This window comes from Drosophila hydei, unplaced genomic scaffold (assembly GCF_003285905.1).
Source record: "Drosophila hydei strain 15085-1641.00,03,60 unplaced genomic scaffold, DhydRS2 tig00008114-arrow-pilon, whole genome shotgun sequence".
In the NCBI taxonomy this organism is placed as follows: Eukaryota; Metazoa; Arthropoda; class Insecta; order Diptera; family Drosophilidae; genus Drosophila; species Drosophila hydei.
The window spans coordinates 3,541,709-3,562,308 of NW_022045827.1; the positions used below are offsets into that span (position 1 = coordinate 3,541,709).

Genomic DNA, 20,600 nt, shown 5'->3' on the forward strand with positions numbered 1-20,600 from the left:
TTTGCTATAGCTCTATACTATATGGCCGATTTTGATAACATATAGCTGCAAAGGTGCTTATGTGTGCGTGTGCGCATGTGTGTCGTGTATGTGTGTGTGTTGCCTTTAACTGTGTCACTTGATCATTTAGCCATAGGCTTTTAGACGAGAAAAACCTACGCAAATATTTGTGACGACAGCCAATATACACTATCACACACACACACTAGCACACCTGTCACACTCACACACATGCACACGGGTTAATATAAACATAAAATGAATATGAATATGCATCAAAATCATCAACTTAAAATTCAAAATCATAATCAAAATAATAATTAAAACAGAAGCGTCAACGCTCACTCGCTAAATTCAAAATTCAAATATTAAAATAATAAAACAAACGGTGGGGCAAGGCCTAGGCAATTATTTTATAAATGGCATTCCGAGGGCGCGCACTCGATTTGAGAAAAATCAAAAACAAATTCTTTAGTTCTGCGAAACAGGCAAAGTCAATGAGCGTGGCATAGGAAGATAACTTATTGTACTCACGAGAGAGTAAGATTGCTGCTGCTCACAAGAGCGTAAGATTCTTATCTTTACTCTCAGGGGAGAGTAAAACTTTTGCTCTCTGCGCTGCCTGCGCTCTTTCGTCTGCCTCGCTCATTGGCTCGCCTGTGCTTCGATACGTGGGTATGCATAAATGTGTATGTGTGTGTGTCAAGTATAAGTGGGTTGTGTGAGTTTCTGTTTGTGTGTGTGTGTATTGGGGCGCTCTCTTTAAATGCGAGTTGTTGTCTACATACTAAAAATTTGCATAGTTTTTGTGCGTTTTTCTTTTCTTTGTTGACTATTTGTAATTGGTCTTTTAGTTTTTTTTTTTTTGTAAAGTTAAATTAATAAAAAATAATATCAATCACAGTTGTTTTGGGCGGAAGTAGTTAGTTCTTTCAGCGTTTTATTTTAAGTAATCGCATCTGGGCCTATTCAAGTTCTTAAGCGACCCTCAGATACTGAGAGTCGGCCACTACCTAGCTAATCTAGTCTAAGTATTTTATAAAGTTGTTTTTTTTTTTTGTTTTTTGTTTAGTTTTAGTAAATTAAGTAGTTCGTATTTTATACTTGAGTATTGTTGCTTCCATTTCTCACGTTTGTTTCTTGTCTTTTAAAATTCCTGTTTTGTGTTTCTAGTTTTGTCATTCTACATAGTTGAGTTTCTCTCAGTTTTCCCATACCTAAATTGACTAGACTGGGTTCTGTGTGTGCTATTTGAATGCGTATTTGAGGTTCGTTTTGTTTGTTTGTCTCTTGCTTTTGTTACTTTGTCCTTAACTGTTGTACTGGCTGTTTGTATTCTTTGAAACGTCTCACGATCGTTGTCCTGTGGAAGCGGGCCTGTTGAAACCTGGTGTTCAAACCTACTTTCCAGCCGCCAACACACTGTGATCAACCAATTCGCGTACTATGCAAATTCTGAGCTGGACTTCGCTGACCCACCAACACGATCACCATCAACCATTAACCATCAACCACCACCAATACCAACAACCACATTCACATTCGTAACTAGAGAATTGAGTGGGCTGCTCTGCCTATTTGTGTTCTTGTTTGGTGCTTAGGTCTGCGATTGCGTTTGCGTTTGTGACTGCGAGTTGTAGCTTTTGTGGTGTTTCATAACCACCGCTGGATCCATGACATAGTTGTTGGCCTCCGCCAGCTGGACTGGCAGTGGCGGCAGCTTGTCCTGCGGATGTCGATGACTGATCGTAGCGCTCTTTCGTCCTTTGCTCAGTGTGCCTGTTGTGGGCGTGGCCGTGTTACCATTCATGGCCGGTGGCTGAGCCAGGGATTTGCTGGCGCTGTGATGACCCACACCACAACCAGTCGAGGTGGTTGCAGCGGGTGCCGCAGTGGCTGCAGCGGTGACGACATTGTTGCCCGTTGCAACACTCGTCGTTTGCTTGGCGTTCTTCGGATTGACTATGACCTTGGTCTGCTTGAGCAGCGAGCGATCGTTGCACAGCGCCGAGATGAGCGGCAAATCCAGATGTTTGCTCTTCTCGCGAAGCAACGCTATATCCAGCGGATTGGTCTGGGCATTGGCCGACTGGGACTGGCTGCTGGCGGCCATCGAGGCCTGCAGCTGCGCCAATATGCTGTTGCTATTGCCACGATTCAAGCCCAGACTTAGATCGGGTCGCGGACGCTCACCAGCCCACTGGGCGCCGCTGGATGTCTTGATCAGCGGACTATTGGACTGGTGCGGATTGAGCGTAAGCGGCTTGCGTGGCGGCAGCATGCTCAAGCTGTGATTCGGATTTGGCTTTGAAGGAACTGCAAAAGTGACAGAAATGCAATTGGTTATGATTGATTGATTGATTGGCGACTGATATTTGATAGACTTACTTGGCGGCGGTTGTTCACTGGGCGCCGGCATCGGCGGTTTCTTGTGCCGATTAACGTACGGTGGCGGCGGCGGCGGCGGCAAACGCTTCACTTTGGGCATCGGCATCGAGTCGAGCGAGTTCAGAATATTATCATCTGATCGTGATCGTGCAAAGAGGCTGTTAGCGTTTGCCGCTGCGGCCGCTGCAATCGCTGCCGGATGCAACGGTGGCGGCGGCGGCGGCTCATATGAACTGCACATGCTGGCCATGGATGGGGAGTAGAGCGGCGAGTAGCCGGCGCCGGGCAACTGCACATACGTGTCCGACAGATTCTGCGTGGAAGCGTAGCGCGAGTGCGTGGATAGCGCCAGCGGCAAATACGGCGTACTCCGGTAGATGGCATGACCCTTACAGGTGTCCCAGCCGGCTGAGTAGGCCAGATAGGGCGGATGATGCGGCGGTGCCGGCGCCTGCGCCATGGCGGCCAGCAGCGAACTCTGCTTGGCATCCAGATATTCCTGCTGGCTAACGGCCGGATCCTGTATGGGATAAATGACGTAGTCGACATCACTGTACATCTGTTGCTGGTACAGCTCCAGCTGATTGCGCGCTGCCAGTTGGCTGCTGTAGAGCCCGGCCAGATGATGGGGATGTGTGGGCGGTGGAGGCGGTGGAGGTTGGCGCGGCAAACTGGGCGGCGGTGGCGGCAGAAACTGTCGCGGCTTTATCACTGGCAACAGCACGCACGCCTGCTGTGGCGGCGCCTGCTGGTGGTGCAGCGAGGCGGTGCTCTTATGATGCAGCCCGTAAGGAACTATAGGTATGCCAATCGCAGCCGAGCCCGAATGGCGATGATGCGCGAGCGGCTGCTGCTGTTGCTGCTGATGGTGGTGGTGCTGGTGCTGGTGCTGGTGGTGTTGATGGTGTTGGTGGTGCTGATGGTGCGTGTGGTGTTGGTGATGCAGCGATGCCTGCGAGCCGCCAGCATAATTGGAATTGTGCAATGATTGCTGCGACAGCTGATGGCTGCACACAGATCCACTCGACGAGGCAGCCGAGGAATAGTGCGTGGGTGCGGCATAGCTGGGCTTTGCACCATCTGGGAGCAGGCTTGTGTGCGCCTTGAGGATGCTTATTTGTGGCCGGGTGGTTATAAAGCGCGCCGTTATCTCCTCCGATTTCAGGGAGCTCATTGAGCCCGCGGCACTCGGTGCCGGTGCCGCTGAGGAAGTCATCGAGATTAGCGATGTGGGCCGTGGTTTCATTGATGTGGGATAGGGCGGCGGATCACGTCGACGCAGCGCAGCAGCCGGTGGTGGCGGTGGCGGTGTAGCAACTGACAAAGCTGTTGCGACAACGGCTGTTGCTGTTGGTGGTGGTAAAGCAGGCGCAGCTGGTGGCTCCGGATTCGGCATAGGCATGCTGACTGGCTTGGGCATAGGTGGCACAGGTGGCGGTGGCACCACAGGTGGTCCACACAGACCCGTCTTCTCGTGCCTTGCACTATATGGCGGTGGTGCAGGCGGCTGCACCTGTGCGTCGTTGGGCTCGCCGTCCGCCAGCGGCAGCGTCACATAATCGCAGTCTGAGTGCAAGGTGCTGGACACAGTCTTGCGGCTGGGATAGGTGCCACGACCAACAATCAGATTGGTTAGTTCTTCAGCAGAGAGCAGCGTATGCTTGTTGTCCGTGGGATCACTGCCATCGCCGCGAAAGGAGCTGCTTGTGCTGATATTGGAGTCGGAACGTAAACGGAACTCGTTGCACTTCTTGGCTGAAACACCACCACCGACACCTATGCCGGCTCCAGCGCCACCATCCACCGAGTCGCTGGGCGCATGGCTACCATCGCTCTTAGCTGGCTGGAATATGCCATAGTGTGAGCTCTTCTCAGACTCGGCCAATTCGGAGAATTGGCCAGTGAGCTCGCTGCTGTGCATGGTGTAAACTCCAGATGTCTCCGTGGGTGGTGCCATGCCATGGGCCAATGTGTACACACCAGATACGCCCGAGACACTCTCACTGTCATCACGCACGGATGGTGCCAGGAAATCGTCGGGATTGGACTCGCTTAAGGCGGAGTTCTGTGCCGTGTGACTAAAGCCCAACTCGAGGCTGGACGATGTGGAGTGGACGGCAGCTGGTGGTGCCGGTGGTGTCGTTACCACCACCGTGCTGCACGTTGAAGAGCACTGCGAGCCAATATTATGCTGCGAATTGGGCGAATCTGTGGTCGTTGTGGACGAGTCGTTGGCGGTGTTGATGCTGATGTTGTTGCTAGTCGTGGTTGTCCGTTGACTCCCAGTATTGTTGCTGGCCAGAACTTCAGTGGGTCGCACGCTTACGCTCAGCGCAGCCAGCTGCTCCTCCAAGTCCTTCAGCGACATCTGACCCACCGACGACGTTTGCCGACTCACGCTGGGTCTGTCCAGCAGATGCGCCAAGGCAAGACTCTCTGTGGAGGGCGCAGCAATTGGTGCTGGCGGCGTGTTTATCATAATCTCCAGCTCATCCTCGGAGTGCACGCGATCGCTGACAATGCCCGAGGTGGTATTGGAACTGGTGCTCGAGATGACAGAGATGCGCTGCTCGTTCTTGCTCTTGTATGGCAACAGCAGACTGCGCGAGCAGGCGTAGCTTGCGTGCAGGCATTGCGATTCCGCTTCTTCCTCCTCGCGTTTGCCCACCTCCTTGAGGCGGGCGGCCAGCTTCATGCTCCACTGATGTGTATCCTTGCAGAGCGTCAGCAATAGCTTGTTCTTCTCATCGGAGGCAGCGTAGAGCGTAATGCGACTTTCCCCGGAGCGTATCTCGAACTTCTTGCGCTCGAAGGAGAGTTTAGTTATGTGCGGCCACAGAAAGGTAGCTGGCTCGGTTCCTGTACCACTGCCCAGTATCTTGATGCCTTTCGCATAGATGACAAACCAAGCACTGCCCACTCCCGCCTCGCTCTTCGCCAGCCGCATACGGAACGTGTGTGCATTGATGGTCTCGTACAGACTGCATGCCTGCTGTATGTAGAACAGTTCCGCCTCGGCAGAGGGTAGACCCTGATGCTCCCGATGGCAGGCGTGCAACTCGCTCTTCGCCCAGGCCGTGTGTAGTGTTGCTGGCAAATAGTCTTCCATGCGAAAGTAATCCGTGGAGCTGCTGCAGGGCACTGGGCAGGTGGGAGCGGCTTCACGCTTGGCAGCCGCCTGACTGGTGGAGGTCACATAGGTAGACAGGCGCAGCATTCGCTCATTGTAGCTGCTCAGACGCTTTCGGATCTTGGGCAGCGTTGTGGTCATTCCCGTAGATCTACCATTGCGAGATGTGCCAGCCATTGTCGCCTGCTCCTCGTGCATTTCCTCCTTGCTTTGATGGATTGTAGTTGGGGCTTTTGTTGTTGTTGTTGATAATGTTGTTGTGTTAGCTTCTACAGCCGCTGCTATTGTGGGGGCATCGCCCAGATCCGCCTGCAGCGCGTAGCCAGCGAGCACGACCAAAGCCTGATCGGCATGGTCGCGCGGCAGCTCACGCTGCAGCACATTGTGGCGCAGCTGTAGATAATAGTTGTGCCTGGACGTCTCGTCTTTCAGCATGAACGGGCTCTCGATGTAGAACTGCACGCGAAAGTGTAGCTCGAGGAGAGGACGTCCATTGGCATCCAGGCCCTACAAGCAATACAGATTCGATTACAGATTTGCCTAGCCTTGTTTAGTCTTGTGTACTTACGTGCGTGTGCGAGGAACGCCAGCTTTTCGGGCCGTATTTGGAGAGCTTGCTCTCGGGATCTGCAAACATGTACTCGCCATCTGCAAGAAAGAGGAAGAGAGGCACAGCGGTAAGAAATAGAAAAGCACTTCAAGTATTGATGTTAGATTTTTGGCTCGTAGGAAGTCTTAATCGAGAGAGTCTCATAGAATGCTTTATAAGTGACTGCAAAAATCATTTCTATTGATCAGCTCTGAAAATCAAAGATAATTCCAGCTACGAAGTAAGAACGAGCCAGAAAACTCTCAAAATCATTACCGAATTATCCCTAAGCCCAGCTAGAATTATACATTTGTTAGTTTAGTCGGAAGTCCTGACGCCAAGGTCGCATTCATTCAGACTAATCAAAATTTTAAATGAACTTTCTGCGCTGCCAGCACAAATTCTTTGGCCCGACAAGAACTAAGCGACCCCGCCAGCAAGTCCCTTGCTCCCAGGTCTTGTCAGTTTTTTGTCAGGCAGCAAACAAGCGACCCACTGACGTCAACAGGGCCGATGACGACACGTTCACGTCCACGTCCACGTCCACGTCAGGTTGTCAGCCTGTTGTCGTCCAGCGTTTTCAGTGCACAAGTCCGAATTCGAGTTCGGGGACTCGACTCGGAAACTTGGCCCAAGGGCATGCCGCGTGCTCGAGAATCGATGTGCCTGCTGTAGTTGCTGTTGCTGCTGCTGCTGCTGCTGCTGCTGATGTTGCTGTTATTGTTGTTGTTCTTGTTGTAGTTGTCGAATGTCGGTTGCATGCTTGAAAAACAAAATCAACACACACTTCATCATCGAACGAAAAATTGGAATTCCTGCATACGAAATGAAGCAGCAGCCGCAGCAGCAACAGCAGAAGATGAAAAATAATAATTATGAGCAGCCACATAAAAAATATAGGAGTGCTGCACTCAATAAAGACTGGCTAAGCGATACCCTGTTATTTTGCTAATGTCAATTATTTTTATTAACAAAATTAAACAAGTTTTTTATGCCCATTTTTCAGTTTTGAAACGATTTGTAGTGCATTTAAATCAGAGCTTTAGCTATCTATAACTGTTAAAAAACACATTCAATTATAAAAACATTGAAATAAGTTTATAAAATTATGAATAGCTGGATATGTTCTACCCATTGCTGGAATTTTCACAGTTGTCTAGGGTATGTATAAAGAATAAGATGAAAAAAGATGGAATGGAAATATGTGGGCACACAAGCAGCAGCAGCAGCAGCAACAATATCATAATAATCATCAGCGTCCGAATAAGTGCCTATCAATGACGACGACGACGACGACGATGAGGCCCCAACGGAGTCCAACTCCAAGTCAAAGACGCAGACCAAGTTAAAGTCGCAGCGAGTCGCATACCAAAGAGACCCAAGCCCAAAACGCAGCTCGAAATAAAAAAATAAAGAAAAAGAAAAAACAGGTAGAAACGGGCTGAGCGAGACGAACGGACAGAGCGGACAGGTAAGAGCGCGGCGCAATGTTGCGTTGCGGCAGCTGAAACCCAAGTCAAAAAAAAAAATAAAATAAAATAAAATAAAATGAAAAAAAAAAACCAAGACCAACTCAAAGTCAAAGTCTTCAGCGATTTCTTTTCTTCACGAAACCAAAAAAAACTGAACTCAAACGCAAACGCAACGCATTCAAATTTCACCTCAACAGTTGCAGATCAGGAGCTGATGGATGGATGTGCTCTCAACTGATGCTGCTGCTGCTGCTGCTTCTTCTAAGCGTGAGCAGGTGTGAAGCCTTCAAAGCTGGCCACAAAGCAGCCCATGGCACGCAACGTGCAACCCGCTGTTGCAAGCCTGACGTTGGGCATTTTGGGCCAGCGGCAAAAAGCCTAATAATTAACATATTTTCCAACGCATTCCACAGCGCTTACAATTAACACGCACGCACACAATCTCATTCACACACACACACACTCAGTGAGTAGGGGTAAGCGGGGTTGGGGGAGGCTAAATAAATCTTCAATTTGAAACACATGCAACACAAATTACAGACTCGAATGCGTTGGGATTCCGGCAGCAAGGCAGGCAACAGGCAACACTCATCAAGTGGCCCAAAGACAGACAGAGAGAGAGGGAGTGAGCGAGCTAGAGAGATTCAGGAATTTTACAACAACAAGCCAAAACAGTTATATGCAGTTAACCGAAGACTATTTACTCTTGTCGATAGGAAGTATCTATAGAAATATATATGTATATACCTCATATAAAACTTTGATATAAAGCTGCATAAAATACATAAATATATATATATATATATATATATACATGTAGATATTAAAGTCTTGTTTTAAAGAACAAAAGTAAAGTTTTCAGCTCAGAATAGATGGTCAAGCTATGCAAGATATGATACGATATGAATTCAAAATCACAAAATTTGAAGAAATATTAATATAGTTTCTTTAGCGGTAAAGATCTGCGTTACATTATTCATGATAAAATAAGCATACTCTGTGGGTAAGGGTGTTTATAAGAACACGAGCACAATTCGAGAACGACTCTTGGGCTGGACAGTGGCTGAGCCTCAGAGACCGTTGTCCAGAGCAAAGAGACAGCTGCAACAGCCGTCGCCAAGGCATTCTTCAGATTTATATGCCAAAGGTTTTGAGTAGGCACGCCATAGCCAACCATAGCCATAATAACCCAACAAGCAACAAAATAACCCAAAAAAAACAACAGGCTATCTGTGTGTGTGCTTGTGTGTGTGTGTGTGTATGGAAACAGGCTGAGAGGAAGAAAAAAATAAAGAGAACGAAACAACATAAAACCAAAAGAATTTTAATTTCCGATGTTATCAGATGCACGCAGCTTGGGTTGAGGCAGCGGCTGGGGCAGGCAGCATGTGGCTGCAAGGCCGGTCGTCACAGCATCAGCGGCTAAGGGGGCGTGACAGGGGCCGCAGAACCCGCGAAGACGAAGACGAAGATGAACAAGCCAACGCCATATAATAATGATTATGAGCCATTAACATTAAATGGAAAAGAAAATGCTGGTCTACAGATTACAGCAGCAGCAGCAGCAGCAGCAGCAGCAACAGCACCAGCATCAGCGGGAACAACGACAACAACAACATGCAGCAGTCAAAGGAATGCGGCACTGGAATCCAAGCAATGCGACAGCTAAAAATAACACCAGCAGCAGCAGCTACAACTGAAGGAGTTGCAGCAGCGTAGGAGCAACAGGAGCTGTAGGAAAAACCGAAGTTGCCAAGGCAAGGGAAAATTTACAAGCCAAAGTAGGAGCAGCTTTAAGAGTAGCAATAGTTAAACTAGACAAATATAGAGCAGCTGCTGCAAGAGAAGACAGCGATGCGAAAGCTAAAGGTGTAAAGTTAGCAAACTGATGAAAAGTAGAAAGGAACATAAGCAGCTGGAGCAGGAGTAGTCGAAGAAGAAGAAAGAGTAGAAATAGCCGAAGCTGGTACAATAGATCAGCAAAAAGAAGAAGCGCAGGGAGCAAACAGGTGGCAGAGCAGAAGGAACTACAACTAGCGATAGTAACAGCAGAAGATGCAGCTACAGCTAGACTAGAACTAAAATAAAGAAAAGGCGTTGATTGCTCTAAGGAAAGGCAACGTCTACATATTTAGCATTAAAAGCAACAGCAACAGCATCTGAAGGAGCAAGCTGACCAGCATTGGAAAGCAGCAACAACAGCAGCAGGCGTAAAAGTGGAAGCTGCAGCAAAAACGGCAGCAGCAGAAGGCCGAAAAAAATCAACGCCCATTGTGTTGGCCACTTAACAACAGCAGCAGCAGCAGCAGACGGCCACGGCCAGCAACTGTTGCTGCTGCAGCTGCAACTGTCTGTGACAATGTTGCCAAATTGCCAGCCAGCCCAGCGCAGCGCACTCTGGATAGCTGGCTAGGGGACAAGATGCACCTTTAAGTGTGTGCATCTGAGCAGCGAAAAAATTTGCATAAAGATGAAATTTATTGACGGCTGCGTGGCCATAAAATTTAAATTCATTGGCGACAGCAGCATCAGCAGCAGCAGACACTGAATGGGCAGCGCCCAAAAAGGGCCACAACTACAGCACAAGCAGCAGCAGCAACTGTTGCTGTCGCAGGCTGGCAGCATCCGCTGTGTGTCCTCTAATACGAAAGACTTAAGCAACGAACCCGGCCAACAAATAGTGAGCCACATTTTTAGCGGTGTTTGAACTTTTTGTGTGCAACGCAGTTTTGCCCAAAAGCTAAACTGGCAAATACTATCTATAAAACAACAGCAACAACAACAACAAAGTCAAGGCAGCAGCTACAACAACTACTGCCTCTAAAGGCAATTTCGGTGCAGTGAAAGAGCGCGGCGTGAAATGCTCGAAAGTATGCGACGGCAATGGACGCAAACGCAGCAACAACAGGAACAACAACAGCTACAGCCGCATGCCAGTCATGCTCACACACACACACACACACACGCGGTCAAAATGCTGACTGATATTGGCAAAAATCCTTGCGAGGTAACGCAAAATGCAAACTGCCAATTTCATAGCTGAAGCTAAAGCTAAGGCCGAACTGAAGATTCTTTAGCCGCTGCTCTCTGCTCTTCTCATTCTTATTGCCTGTCTTCTCTTTTTCCCTTGTTGCAGCATCAGCCCATGTGGCAGCGTCTGACGACGCGTACGTTGTTTTTATTCTTGTTGTTGTTGCTGTTGCTGTTGGCATGCCCCCAACTGCATACCAAATTCTTTTTCGCTGAAGATGTTGTGGCAAGTTCTTCGCCTTGCCCCGCGCCTCTTGGGCTGCCACTGCCTCTGCCTCAGCCGCCTCCTTGAAAGTGATGCCCAACTGCTGGCGACCAGATACGAAATTTACGTCTTCTGCTCTTCTCATTTTTTTCTTTACTTTTTTTTCATATACTCTAACCGTTGCAAGGGAAAGATTTGCTAATTAAAGTTGTTTGAATTATATTTCGAATGACTCTACATTTCAATGGCAGCATTTGATGGGACTTGTATAAGGCAGAGAAGTATTATCAGATAATTTGCAAAATTTTAGAGGCACTTTTAACTCATGGTATTTTTGATATATATAAAATATCTTGAAGAAACTATTGATCATTCATAGTCTAACGTTTTCCCAAATTCTAAAATGCTGTAAGCGCATTCAAAGTTTAAGTTTTTCATGACAAGATTGTGTGTGCTCCATGTGGACGCATATATGTATACATATATATATTTATATATATATATATATATATATATATATATCTGAGGCCAATGCCAAAGACGTTTCTTGCTGCTGCCAAAGCCACTACTCGCCTACCAACCAGGCTTGGATGTTGTTGCCTCTTGGCTGGCTGTTCCTGCGTCCCGGTGTTGTTGTTGTTGCTTGAATAGCCCGTGTGTTGGCTCCGCTGGGGCCGCATCTTCGTCGTCGATTCGTTTGTGTTAATGCAACGCGCGACGGCTACCTGAATTACTGAACACGCGTCTTGTGTCTTGTGTCTTCTGTTGGTCGTTGCCTGAAATTGTTTGTTCGCCATCGACGGCGACGCGTTCCTGGCTGCCCTCCTCCTCCTGCTTTACTCCCCTTTTTCCTCCTCATCCTTCTTTTCCATCTCGTTTTTGTTTTTGCAGCGTTTTTTGTTCGTTTTATGTGCCATTTTGCTGTTGCTGTTGTTGTTATTTTGCTGTTAGTATTTTTATGTGTTTCGGCATAGCTGCAGCAGAAAAAAAGTAAGCAAGAGTAACCAGGTCGCACACTGAACGACGAGTTGATACTCTGTAAAGAGCATCTGCTTCAGACTCAAGTATTATTGACAATTCGATATAGATCGATGTAAGTCTAAATCCCATACGCATTGTGTAACACTTGTGGCATGAAATAATATTATGTCTTATCCATTACATACTTTCACACAAGCTAACGATACCCTTTTATTATCGTTTATAAGGGGTATAGAGGTTGTGGCAAGGCAAAGAGGCTGCCACTGCTGTTACTTTTGCTGTTGCTGCCTTTGCCGCTGCTGATGATGATGAGCAGCTTTTAAAAAGACTGGTTTATGTTTATTAGTTGTATTTTTCATGCCTTATCGCATGCCACGACTATGCGGCAGTAGCAGCAGCAGCTGCTGTCCAGACTCAAAACTCTGTTGCCAAGTGGCAAGAGTTAAATGTTTTAGGGCGTTCCACAGACCCAATTCGTTATGCTGCATACGCAGCAGCGGAGGCCAGCGACTCCTCCCCATATCGCCCACACTTGACTCACCTATGAGCACGGCCAGACCGAACAGCTCGGTGTCCTGCATGCCCTGCGTGGCAAAGTGCAGACATGTCTGCGTATAAACCTCTCGGACGCGACTCTTTGCATCGACTAGGAAGTAAAGGGTTTTCGGCTGCTGTTGGCCGAGAAGTCTGCACAGGAAACAAAAGTGAAATATATATGTTAGACCGTTATACAGATATATATATATATATATATATATAGTTATCAACTCACCTCAGTGCCAAAAATCGGGAGCCGGGTGACAGTTGCTCGGCTGAGGACGCGCATACTTCCAGGGGCGCGCTGACGGTGCAAAATGCTCGCATGCTGCATCATTTTCCGTATACAGCGCGCGCGTTCGAAATACGTTGCTGCTGCAAAGAGAGCAGAAAGAAAAGTAGAGGAATTATTATTGATGTCACTCAAATTAGGATCTGTTCAGCTTTTATTTTGCAGAACTATTTTTGAGCAGCTCAAAGTGAATCTTTAGGGAAGACACAAGAAAGCAGAGCTTAAAATTATTCCCTAATGAGTGAGCACGATAAGAAGTGAAAAACCAACAAGTTATTAAGGCGTGATTAATGATCAACTCCTAAGCTATTCTCTCAATTGTGTAGGCTATCTAACGCAATCAAAAAATTACTAATAATAATATTAATATTTAACTTAATGGATTCGATCAAAAACATATTCTTAAATTTGTTCATTTCACTTAAATTCAATCAAATAAAAATCCCCTATTTACATGTTTCTTTTTGTGTACTTTTTAAAATATCTCAAGGCTTTTGTTGACTGCTAGCAGCTTGAAGATGAAGCGATGGAATTTAGAAAGATGGCGCCGAGTTTTAGACAACTGAAGTTGGGGCGGCCGAGGGGTCAGACTATTTGTTGTTGTTGTTTATTTTTTAGCTGGTAACAATTTCACCAATCAATAACGAAAGACTTAGGCGACAAACTTGATTAGGCGGCGGTGCGTGCATGCGTTGCGCATAAAATTATTAAAATTCAGTTAAAGAAAGTTCCAAGCACTCACACAAACACAAACACACACACATACACACAGGCATACTCAAGCTTGCCTCGTGATGAAAGAAAAGCATTTTATGCATAAATTAAAATCAAATCGAATCAAATCAACTTATGGACTAGCCTCCAAATGTCTGTATGTATATATACATATATATATATATATATATACATATATATATATATATATATCTGTGTGTATACATACATATTTGCTTATATGTATTAGATGGTCTTTGGTAGCGTCTCGCCGTGGCCGCATAAATTTCAATATTGGCGCATTTCTGTGCGCGCCGCAGCCGTCTAATAAATTTCAACGTTCCATAAATTTATTCAGAGTCAAGTTGAGAGAGTTTTAAGCGAGACTATATCTATATATCTATATACGTACATATATCTATGCATGTATATACAAATCCAGGCACAGGCTGTGACTGTGACTGCGTCTGCTGCTGTTGGCCACAATTCATGCGGAACCGCCCTGACTTATTATTATGATCGAGTCTCCCCTTTTGTTGGCCTCCCCCCTCTTTAGCATTTCCAGTTGCCCCAATGTCCAGACCATTCCAAAATGGACGCTGCTGCTGTTGCCGCCGCCGCCGCCGCCGCCGCTGCTGCTGATCATCAATCAAAGCTCGCATTTGACATAAATTAGAAACCAAGAATATGTATATGAGTCCACTCTAGACATCCATATATATTCCACAAAATGAATAAAAACAAAAAAAAAAAATAAGTAACAAACACACACACGCGCACACAGACAAAAAATGCTTTTGAAAATCAATTATATCTAAGCCGATTTTCATGCAACGTGAGTGATACAAAAATAGACACAGAAACCGGACCGAAGCCAAAATACAAGAAACAGAAAGCTGAAATTGCTTAACAACTAGCAGAGAGCAAAGGGAGCTCCAGAAGATATTACATTTTTTGGAATTTTTTTCGTTATATATATTGAAAAAAGTAAGTGTGGATTAGCTAAATTCTAAATTCTATTGAAATAATTTTAAATAAGAAATTGCATTTGAGATCTACAATAGAAATGAATCTCGTATAAAATTAAACTAAATCAATTAAATTAAAAATTTATATTCGTAAAATATTTAAGACTATAATTTTTGAATCTACAGCCAAAAGACACTTATTCAATAATAATAACAATAAAAATAAATTCTATTTGGATCATATTTTCTAATTTCTTTTCCCTTACCATCAAGCTTTCCACTAAGCAGCCAAGCCGGATTGCTAGTTATTTAATTAATATTAACTACAGCATATTTAAGATCTAAGATATGCATAAGTCCGGGCCCCTTTTAGTACAGATACATATATAAATAATAAAATCTATACGTGTGTGGGCATTATATAATGATAGCAACCGCAATTATCATTGTTAGCATTAAGTAAGGCAGTAGGCGAGCAGGTTGAAGTCTCTGTGAATGACTCACGACAGCGGGAACGAGAGAAGGAGAGAGAGGGAGACAGAGCTTTAGATATAGCCAAGCTAAGTGGTAGAATGTGTTTTCTTAATTTAAAATGCAAACAAATGAAAAGCATTTAAGAATTTCAATCATAGCAAATTATCCGCATTCCAGGCTATAATGAGAGCAGGCAAAAGACATCAAGAACAACAACAACTAAGAAGAAGATGAAGAAACGTTAATTATAAAAGTCAACAGCAAGACTGCTGGGCGTGGCAGGTCATTTAAAAGAGACTAAGAGCGGCACGCTAAACAACAATTAGGCAAAGGTAATAAATATTAAAAATGTATACATATTTAAAGAGGCTTAGATAGCGTAGTTAAGGGTTGGTGTAGAGAGATGGAGTGAGAGGGGGGTGCACTTAAATGGCGCCACATTCTGCTGGCGGAGCGGAAAAAACAATGCAAACGAAAAGAGTAAAACAAAACGAAATGTTGCGCATACGCCACGTTTTGCAGCGACAGCCGTTGAACTGAATACCCTGCCACAGCTGCTGCTGCTGCTGCTGCGGCTGTTGCTTGGCACCCAGCTCCAATCCGGGGCTGTGTCAACTGCATGCCATTGCAGTGAGCTCATTCGGGGCGTGAGTGTGTGTGTTTGTCAATCGAGTTGGCGATTTTGTAGCGGGTTGGGGTAACACTTTGATAAATGCTTAAGCCTCATGTGCAAACCGTTTGTTGGCAACGCTTAACGAATCAGAAAATATAAATAAACATACACACATATATAGAAAGATATATATGTATATATCAATATAAATGTATGCAGCTATCTGTATGGATTTCATTTTGGAATTGGCATTGGAATGCACAAGTGCCTTCGAGTGCGCACAATGCTCAATAAACATTTGAAATATCAAAAGCCTCAAATGTGGTGAAAAAAAAGTGACATGGACTAAGCGATGCATATATACACTACAAAAGAGTATTCGACTGTTACATAAACCGGTATATAAATAAAAAAGGATGCATATCAAACAAAGAAGCTGTGCCAAGCTTTGTTGCTTGATTTTCATTTGACAGAAGTAAAACGTTTGATCGACAGAAACAGAAATCGTTAAACCAGCTCTAAATTAATGATAATTCCAAAAATTATTAATTATAATTGCCATAAAATATTGATATATACGAATCTAGATCTCTTCGCATTTGGGTTACGGTGTGAACCCAGTAACAAAATATCTCCGATTTTTCTAAATATATCATAAGTTTATATAGAAAAGCGCCTGATCTGTATATAGAAATCTGATGCATATATACATTTATTTTTATATGTATACAGATTTATATATATATATATATATAACTCAAAGTTTATTTAATCAACATTGCTGTTAGCATAGCTAATACACTTTGCCTATGGCTTAGCGTATAAGTACACACACATACACTCGTAAATCTAACAAACACACTTACAGCTAGAGTTATTCTAAGAGTGGTGCGATTTTCGATGCCGAGCGGCTGTTAAAACTGGATTCGTGTTGATTCTATTGAAAGTGTTGCTCGCCAGCGAACTTGAGCCAAAGCTGGAGCTGGAGCTAGAGCTGAAGCTGAAGCTGGAGCCCAGCTAATGAATGACGACGTTTGACGTGGAATTTTTAGCTCATGAGTTGGCTGCGCGGCAGCTCGCATTGACGCGTCTAAAAACGTGTGTCTGGCTTTTTTCTATTTTTTTTTTTAATTACGACAAACGGCAAATTGGCATTCGCTGATCGCCGATCGCCGACGTTCGACAGTTGGCGTCAATGGAGGAAATAGTTTAGAGCGATGGCATTTTCACACGCTCAATCGGAACAGTTGTTAAGCACATACAATACATATGTACATATGATTATACATATATGTGTGTGCTATATATATGTTTGGCCAGCGGATGCGCGTCATGGCAAGTGCGCTATAAAACGGGGCGTGGCCTAGCCTATACGTAAGCCGAATTCGTATCATTTAATGCTAATTGGGAGGCCAAATGGGAGAGGGGGAGTGGAGAGGTGGCTCTGATTGACCGAGCAACGGGCGAGGCACATTTCTCAAATTATTATGCCGATTATGAAGCCAGTTGCTGTCAAATAAATAACTTGGCGTTTTCTTAGCAAATACAAAATCGAATGTGGGCAGAAAACCAAACAAATAACAATGCGGCAAATTTGCTGAGCTGTTGATTCAATTGTTTTTGCTGCTGCTGCTGCTGTTGTTGTTGGCCATGACAGTTATGCCAAACAAATTTTTGATGTGTTCGATATGCGCATGCGCGAAATGTCCCTGCGCTAATCAAAACAGAAATTAAAGAGAACTAAAGAAATCAGACGTGCCCGCACATACGCATGCCACATGGCCTTATATTGGCACACCCTAAGGCTAGTTTATTTATCGATGTGGAATGCTGTTGATTGCAGCTAAAGGCAATCAAACATAAAACGAGCTCTTCAGCTATTTAATTTCACAGAAAACTAACAAATGGAAATAGCGAGCTTGTGAAAATTAATCCTTAATTGATTTAAGGCAATACAACAATACATATACGCTATCAATGTCAGTTTTAGTTAAATAACATTATTTTCAGTCAAATACCCTCAAAAACTGGTTACTGGAATCATTGGAGAACTTTCCAACAAGCTTCCTATCTACTTACAAAGTAATGATTTCCCTTTTAATATCCCTTCTTATATTCGAAGACTGAGAGCACAGACTGACAGGAGGTATTTTAAAATATCCCTAAACCGTTTCTTGTAATGTGCATAGTCAGAGCGAAAGAGAGAGAGAGAGAGAGATGAGAGCATACATAAGAGCGTTAGAAAATATGTCCAAGGAGCACCATTAACAGACGCAAACAAATGCAGAGGCATAGGCGTGAGCATAATCACAGTTACACCTAGGCGAGGTTGCTCTATAATGAGAACAAGCGGTCGGCCAACGTCAACGTCAACGTCGACAGCGGCAGCAACGTGCGACGCATGCTAAATTAAAAGGCGTGCGAAACAATTTGTGTCTTACGTTGCTACGTATGTGTTTGTGTGTGTGTATGTGTGTACATAAATTATGCTGCTGGTTGCGCTGTTAGAGTGGCTGCCTGCCAAATAACTAAGCCCGGCTTCAGGGTAAGCGATCATATCTGCCGCTGCTGCTTCCTCCTCTTATTTTCAGCTGTGTCATTCAATATTTAATTTGCTGTACATTTTAATTGCTTTAAAGCATATTTTTTATTTTAATTTTTTTGTATTCAATGTGCACGCGTGCAGGAATTTGTTTTCGGTATTTTGGAATTGTCAATTGCTATTGTTTTTTGTTGTTATCTAAGGTCAAGCATGCTTATAACCATCTCCTATCCGCTCTGCCCCTCAGCGCTTCATTTGTCAGCCACAGTGGGCGGCTTTCAATTGGCGTAACCGCAAAATAAATAAAACTAGAGAGTGAAAAAACATAGTAAACATCAAAACCAACTACGACAACAAAACAAAACACAACACAAACAGATAGGTACACCGATAAACAACTGTGTATCGATATCGAATCTCTGCGGTGGCAAATCGTTTAACGTTTAACGATTACCGTTTTCTTTTCTTTTAAGCGTTTAACGTGTGTTGCTGCTCATTTGTTTATCAATGCAACTTGTGCCGCAATACAACACCGCAAGTATCAGTTATGACTAGCGCCCCCCACTCCATACAGTGCTGTCGTGTGCCGCTTTTTTCCAGTCAAATAATGCTAACCAATATAGCAATTATGATTAATATTTTAGTATTTTCAAGTGAAATAGTTGAAATCAAGTATGTTTTTCCCATACCAAGTTGTTCTTCTCAAAACCAAATATTAAAAACTTCCGCTTTTAGCTTGCTACTTTGTTTTGGCTTTTTTAAAATGTGGCAACACTGTCAACACACTTGAGCTTAGCCCGTGGCAGCGTACGCTCAATTAGTCGCCTGCTTGTGCCTGCAGCTCCCATTTCCATTTAATTGTTGTGGGCAAATCAGCTGCTCGATTTCAGTGGTCGCCATTTTATAATTGCCTCTCTCCCATGTTGTTGTTTTTGGCATTGGTATTCCCGGTACCCGCATAAAGAGATATTCATGTTCATATGTATATGTATGTATGTGTTTGTGTCTGTAGCTATTTACGACACCTGCTATATACCCCGTTTATTGCCACTCCCCTCGGATTTGGTGCGATGGTTAATTACACAACGAGCGCGCGGACGTGTGAACTTTGAAAAATTTTGCGAACCATCGGAAAGAGTTTTATGGTACAGATAAGACATTTTGCATTATTTTTGTTGTTGCTGCCCTGTCGACTGGAGCAATTAAAATTCCAATGAAATTCCCCAATCGGAAATACTCCAACAAAAATACTCAAAACAAAAAAAACAAAAAAACGTCCCTCAATTTAGGGATTTTTGTTTCTTCAGCTTACCTTATGCACTGCCGTCGTTCGCCGCTGCAGTTGACGGCATTTTGTTTTCGTGTTTGTTGTTGTCAGTGGTGGGGAAAAGTGGGGCGCTTTAAGCGCGTAATCCAAAAATTGAGTGTCGCTGGATATTTTCTATTCACAACTTTTTATAAACAGCGAACTTTCTTTGTTTTTCTTTTTGCACTGAGAATCGATTAACGCCGTTTACTGCGCGATGTCAAAATAACAGTAAATTGTATTGTTGTTTTTGAATTATCGTTGTTTTTTGTTATTGTTGATTCTGCTGCGGCTGCTTCCCGAAAGCTTTAGCTGACCTCTTCGTCAAACACTAACAAAGCGCTGCGACTGCGCAGTCAACGAAGACGGCAACGGCGGGCCGCATTCCAATGGACGGCTCGCGTCTCACGCGCTCTCTCACTGGCGTTTGTGTGGGCGCTCGACGCGATCAGTCAACAATAGAGAGACACCGCGGAGTTTGGGGATAGTACGATTTAATCAAACGGTCGCTGCAGCTCCACACACACAGATAGGACACACAAACATACAAAAAGAGTACAAGCGCGACTGAACGGGAGAGAGCGCTCTGGCGTTTATATTGCTTGTGTTTGTATTGGTGCTGTCCTCTCTTTGGCAACTGCTTTTTGTTGTTGCGCGAAAGAATGCCGTTTGCTTGGTTGTCGTTGTTGCCGTTGTAGTTGTAGTTGCTGTTGTTGCTGGGTCGCAACTTTCTGTGTGGCTATTTGTTTTGACCAGCAGCAACTTGTTGGGAGTCGTTGCTGAGAATTTTTGTCGCTGCCCAAAATGCAAGAAAAAACACAGCACACACAAAAAAACACAATGGAATTGAGCACTTGCGCTTGTAATTCAACGCTACACTTTGAATCTGAATTCGAATCCGAATCCGAAACTAAATCCGAATCTCAAAAACCCAAAATCGAAACGTAACGTAATGAAACCGAAGCGAGGCGAAAAACGCTTAACGAAACGCGCACACTGCGATTGCGACTTCGACTGCGACTGCGACAGCTACAATCGCCAGAGCTCCAATGGGGCCGCGCAGTCGTTGCTATTGCGATCGCGACTGAGCTGGCACTGCGACTGGGCGTGCGTGTGTGTTTGTGAGAGAACGGTCTCAGCGTTCGTGAGACGGTGTGTTTATGTCTTTTTTCAACACCACGCGCAACCTGCTGCCAGTTCAACTGCTTCGTCCAGCTACAAAAATCAAACTGAAGTCCGAGCCGAGAGAGTTTCGTTATGAGAGCGCAACTGTATTACAGAGTGGAGAGTGTAGAGTGTTCACGTGTGTGTGTATGAGTATCTCCCACTGAGATTTAAGATTGGAATGCGCCGTGTACA

General features: G+C 44.8%; 1 protein-coding gene across 1 annotated transcript; it reads right to left on the reverse strand.

Annotated features, from left to right (window-relative positions):
• Positions 1–358: 358 nt before the first annotated feature.
• Positions 359–20,144, reverse strand: LOC111599072 (protein expanded). The gene is made up of 6 exons (XM_023314600.2): positions 19,248–20,144; positions 12,568–12,707; positions 12,337–12,482; positions 6,087–6,166; positions 2,389–6,025; positions 359–2,316 (listed from the first exon to the last, which is right to left on the reverse strand). The coding sequence occupies exons 2-6, from the start codon at positions 12,657–12,659 to the stop codon at positions 1,598–1,600; spliced, it is 4,674 nt and encodes a 1,557-aa protein (XP_023170368.2). The 5' UTR covers positions 12,660–12,707; positions 19,248–20,144; the 3' UTR covers positions 359–1,597.
• Between the last annotated feature and the right edge of the window lie 456 nt (positions 20,145–20,600).

Coding starts and splice junctions, on each gene's coding strand:
- LOC111599072 (XM_023314600.2), bottom strand. CDS start 12,659: ATGCGAGCATTTTGCACCGTCAGCGCGCCCCTGGAAGTATGCGCGTCC. Junction 12,483..12,567: donor TCCCGATTTTTGGCACTGAG/GTGAGTTGATAA, acceptor TTTCCTGTGCAG/ACTTCTCGGCCAACAGCAGC. Junction 2,317..2,388: donor CAGTGAACAACCGCCGCCAA/GTAAGTCTATCA, acceptor TCACTTTTGCAG/TTCCTTCAAAGCCAAATCCG.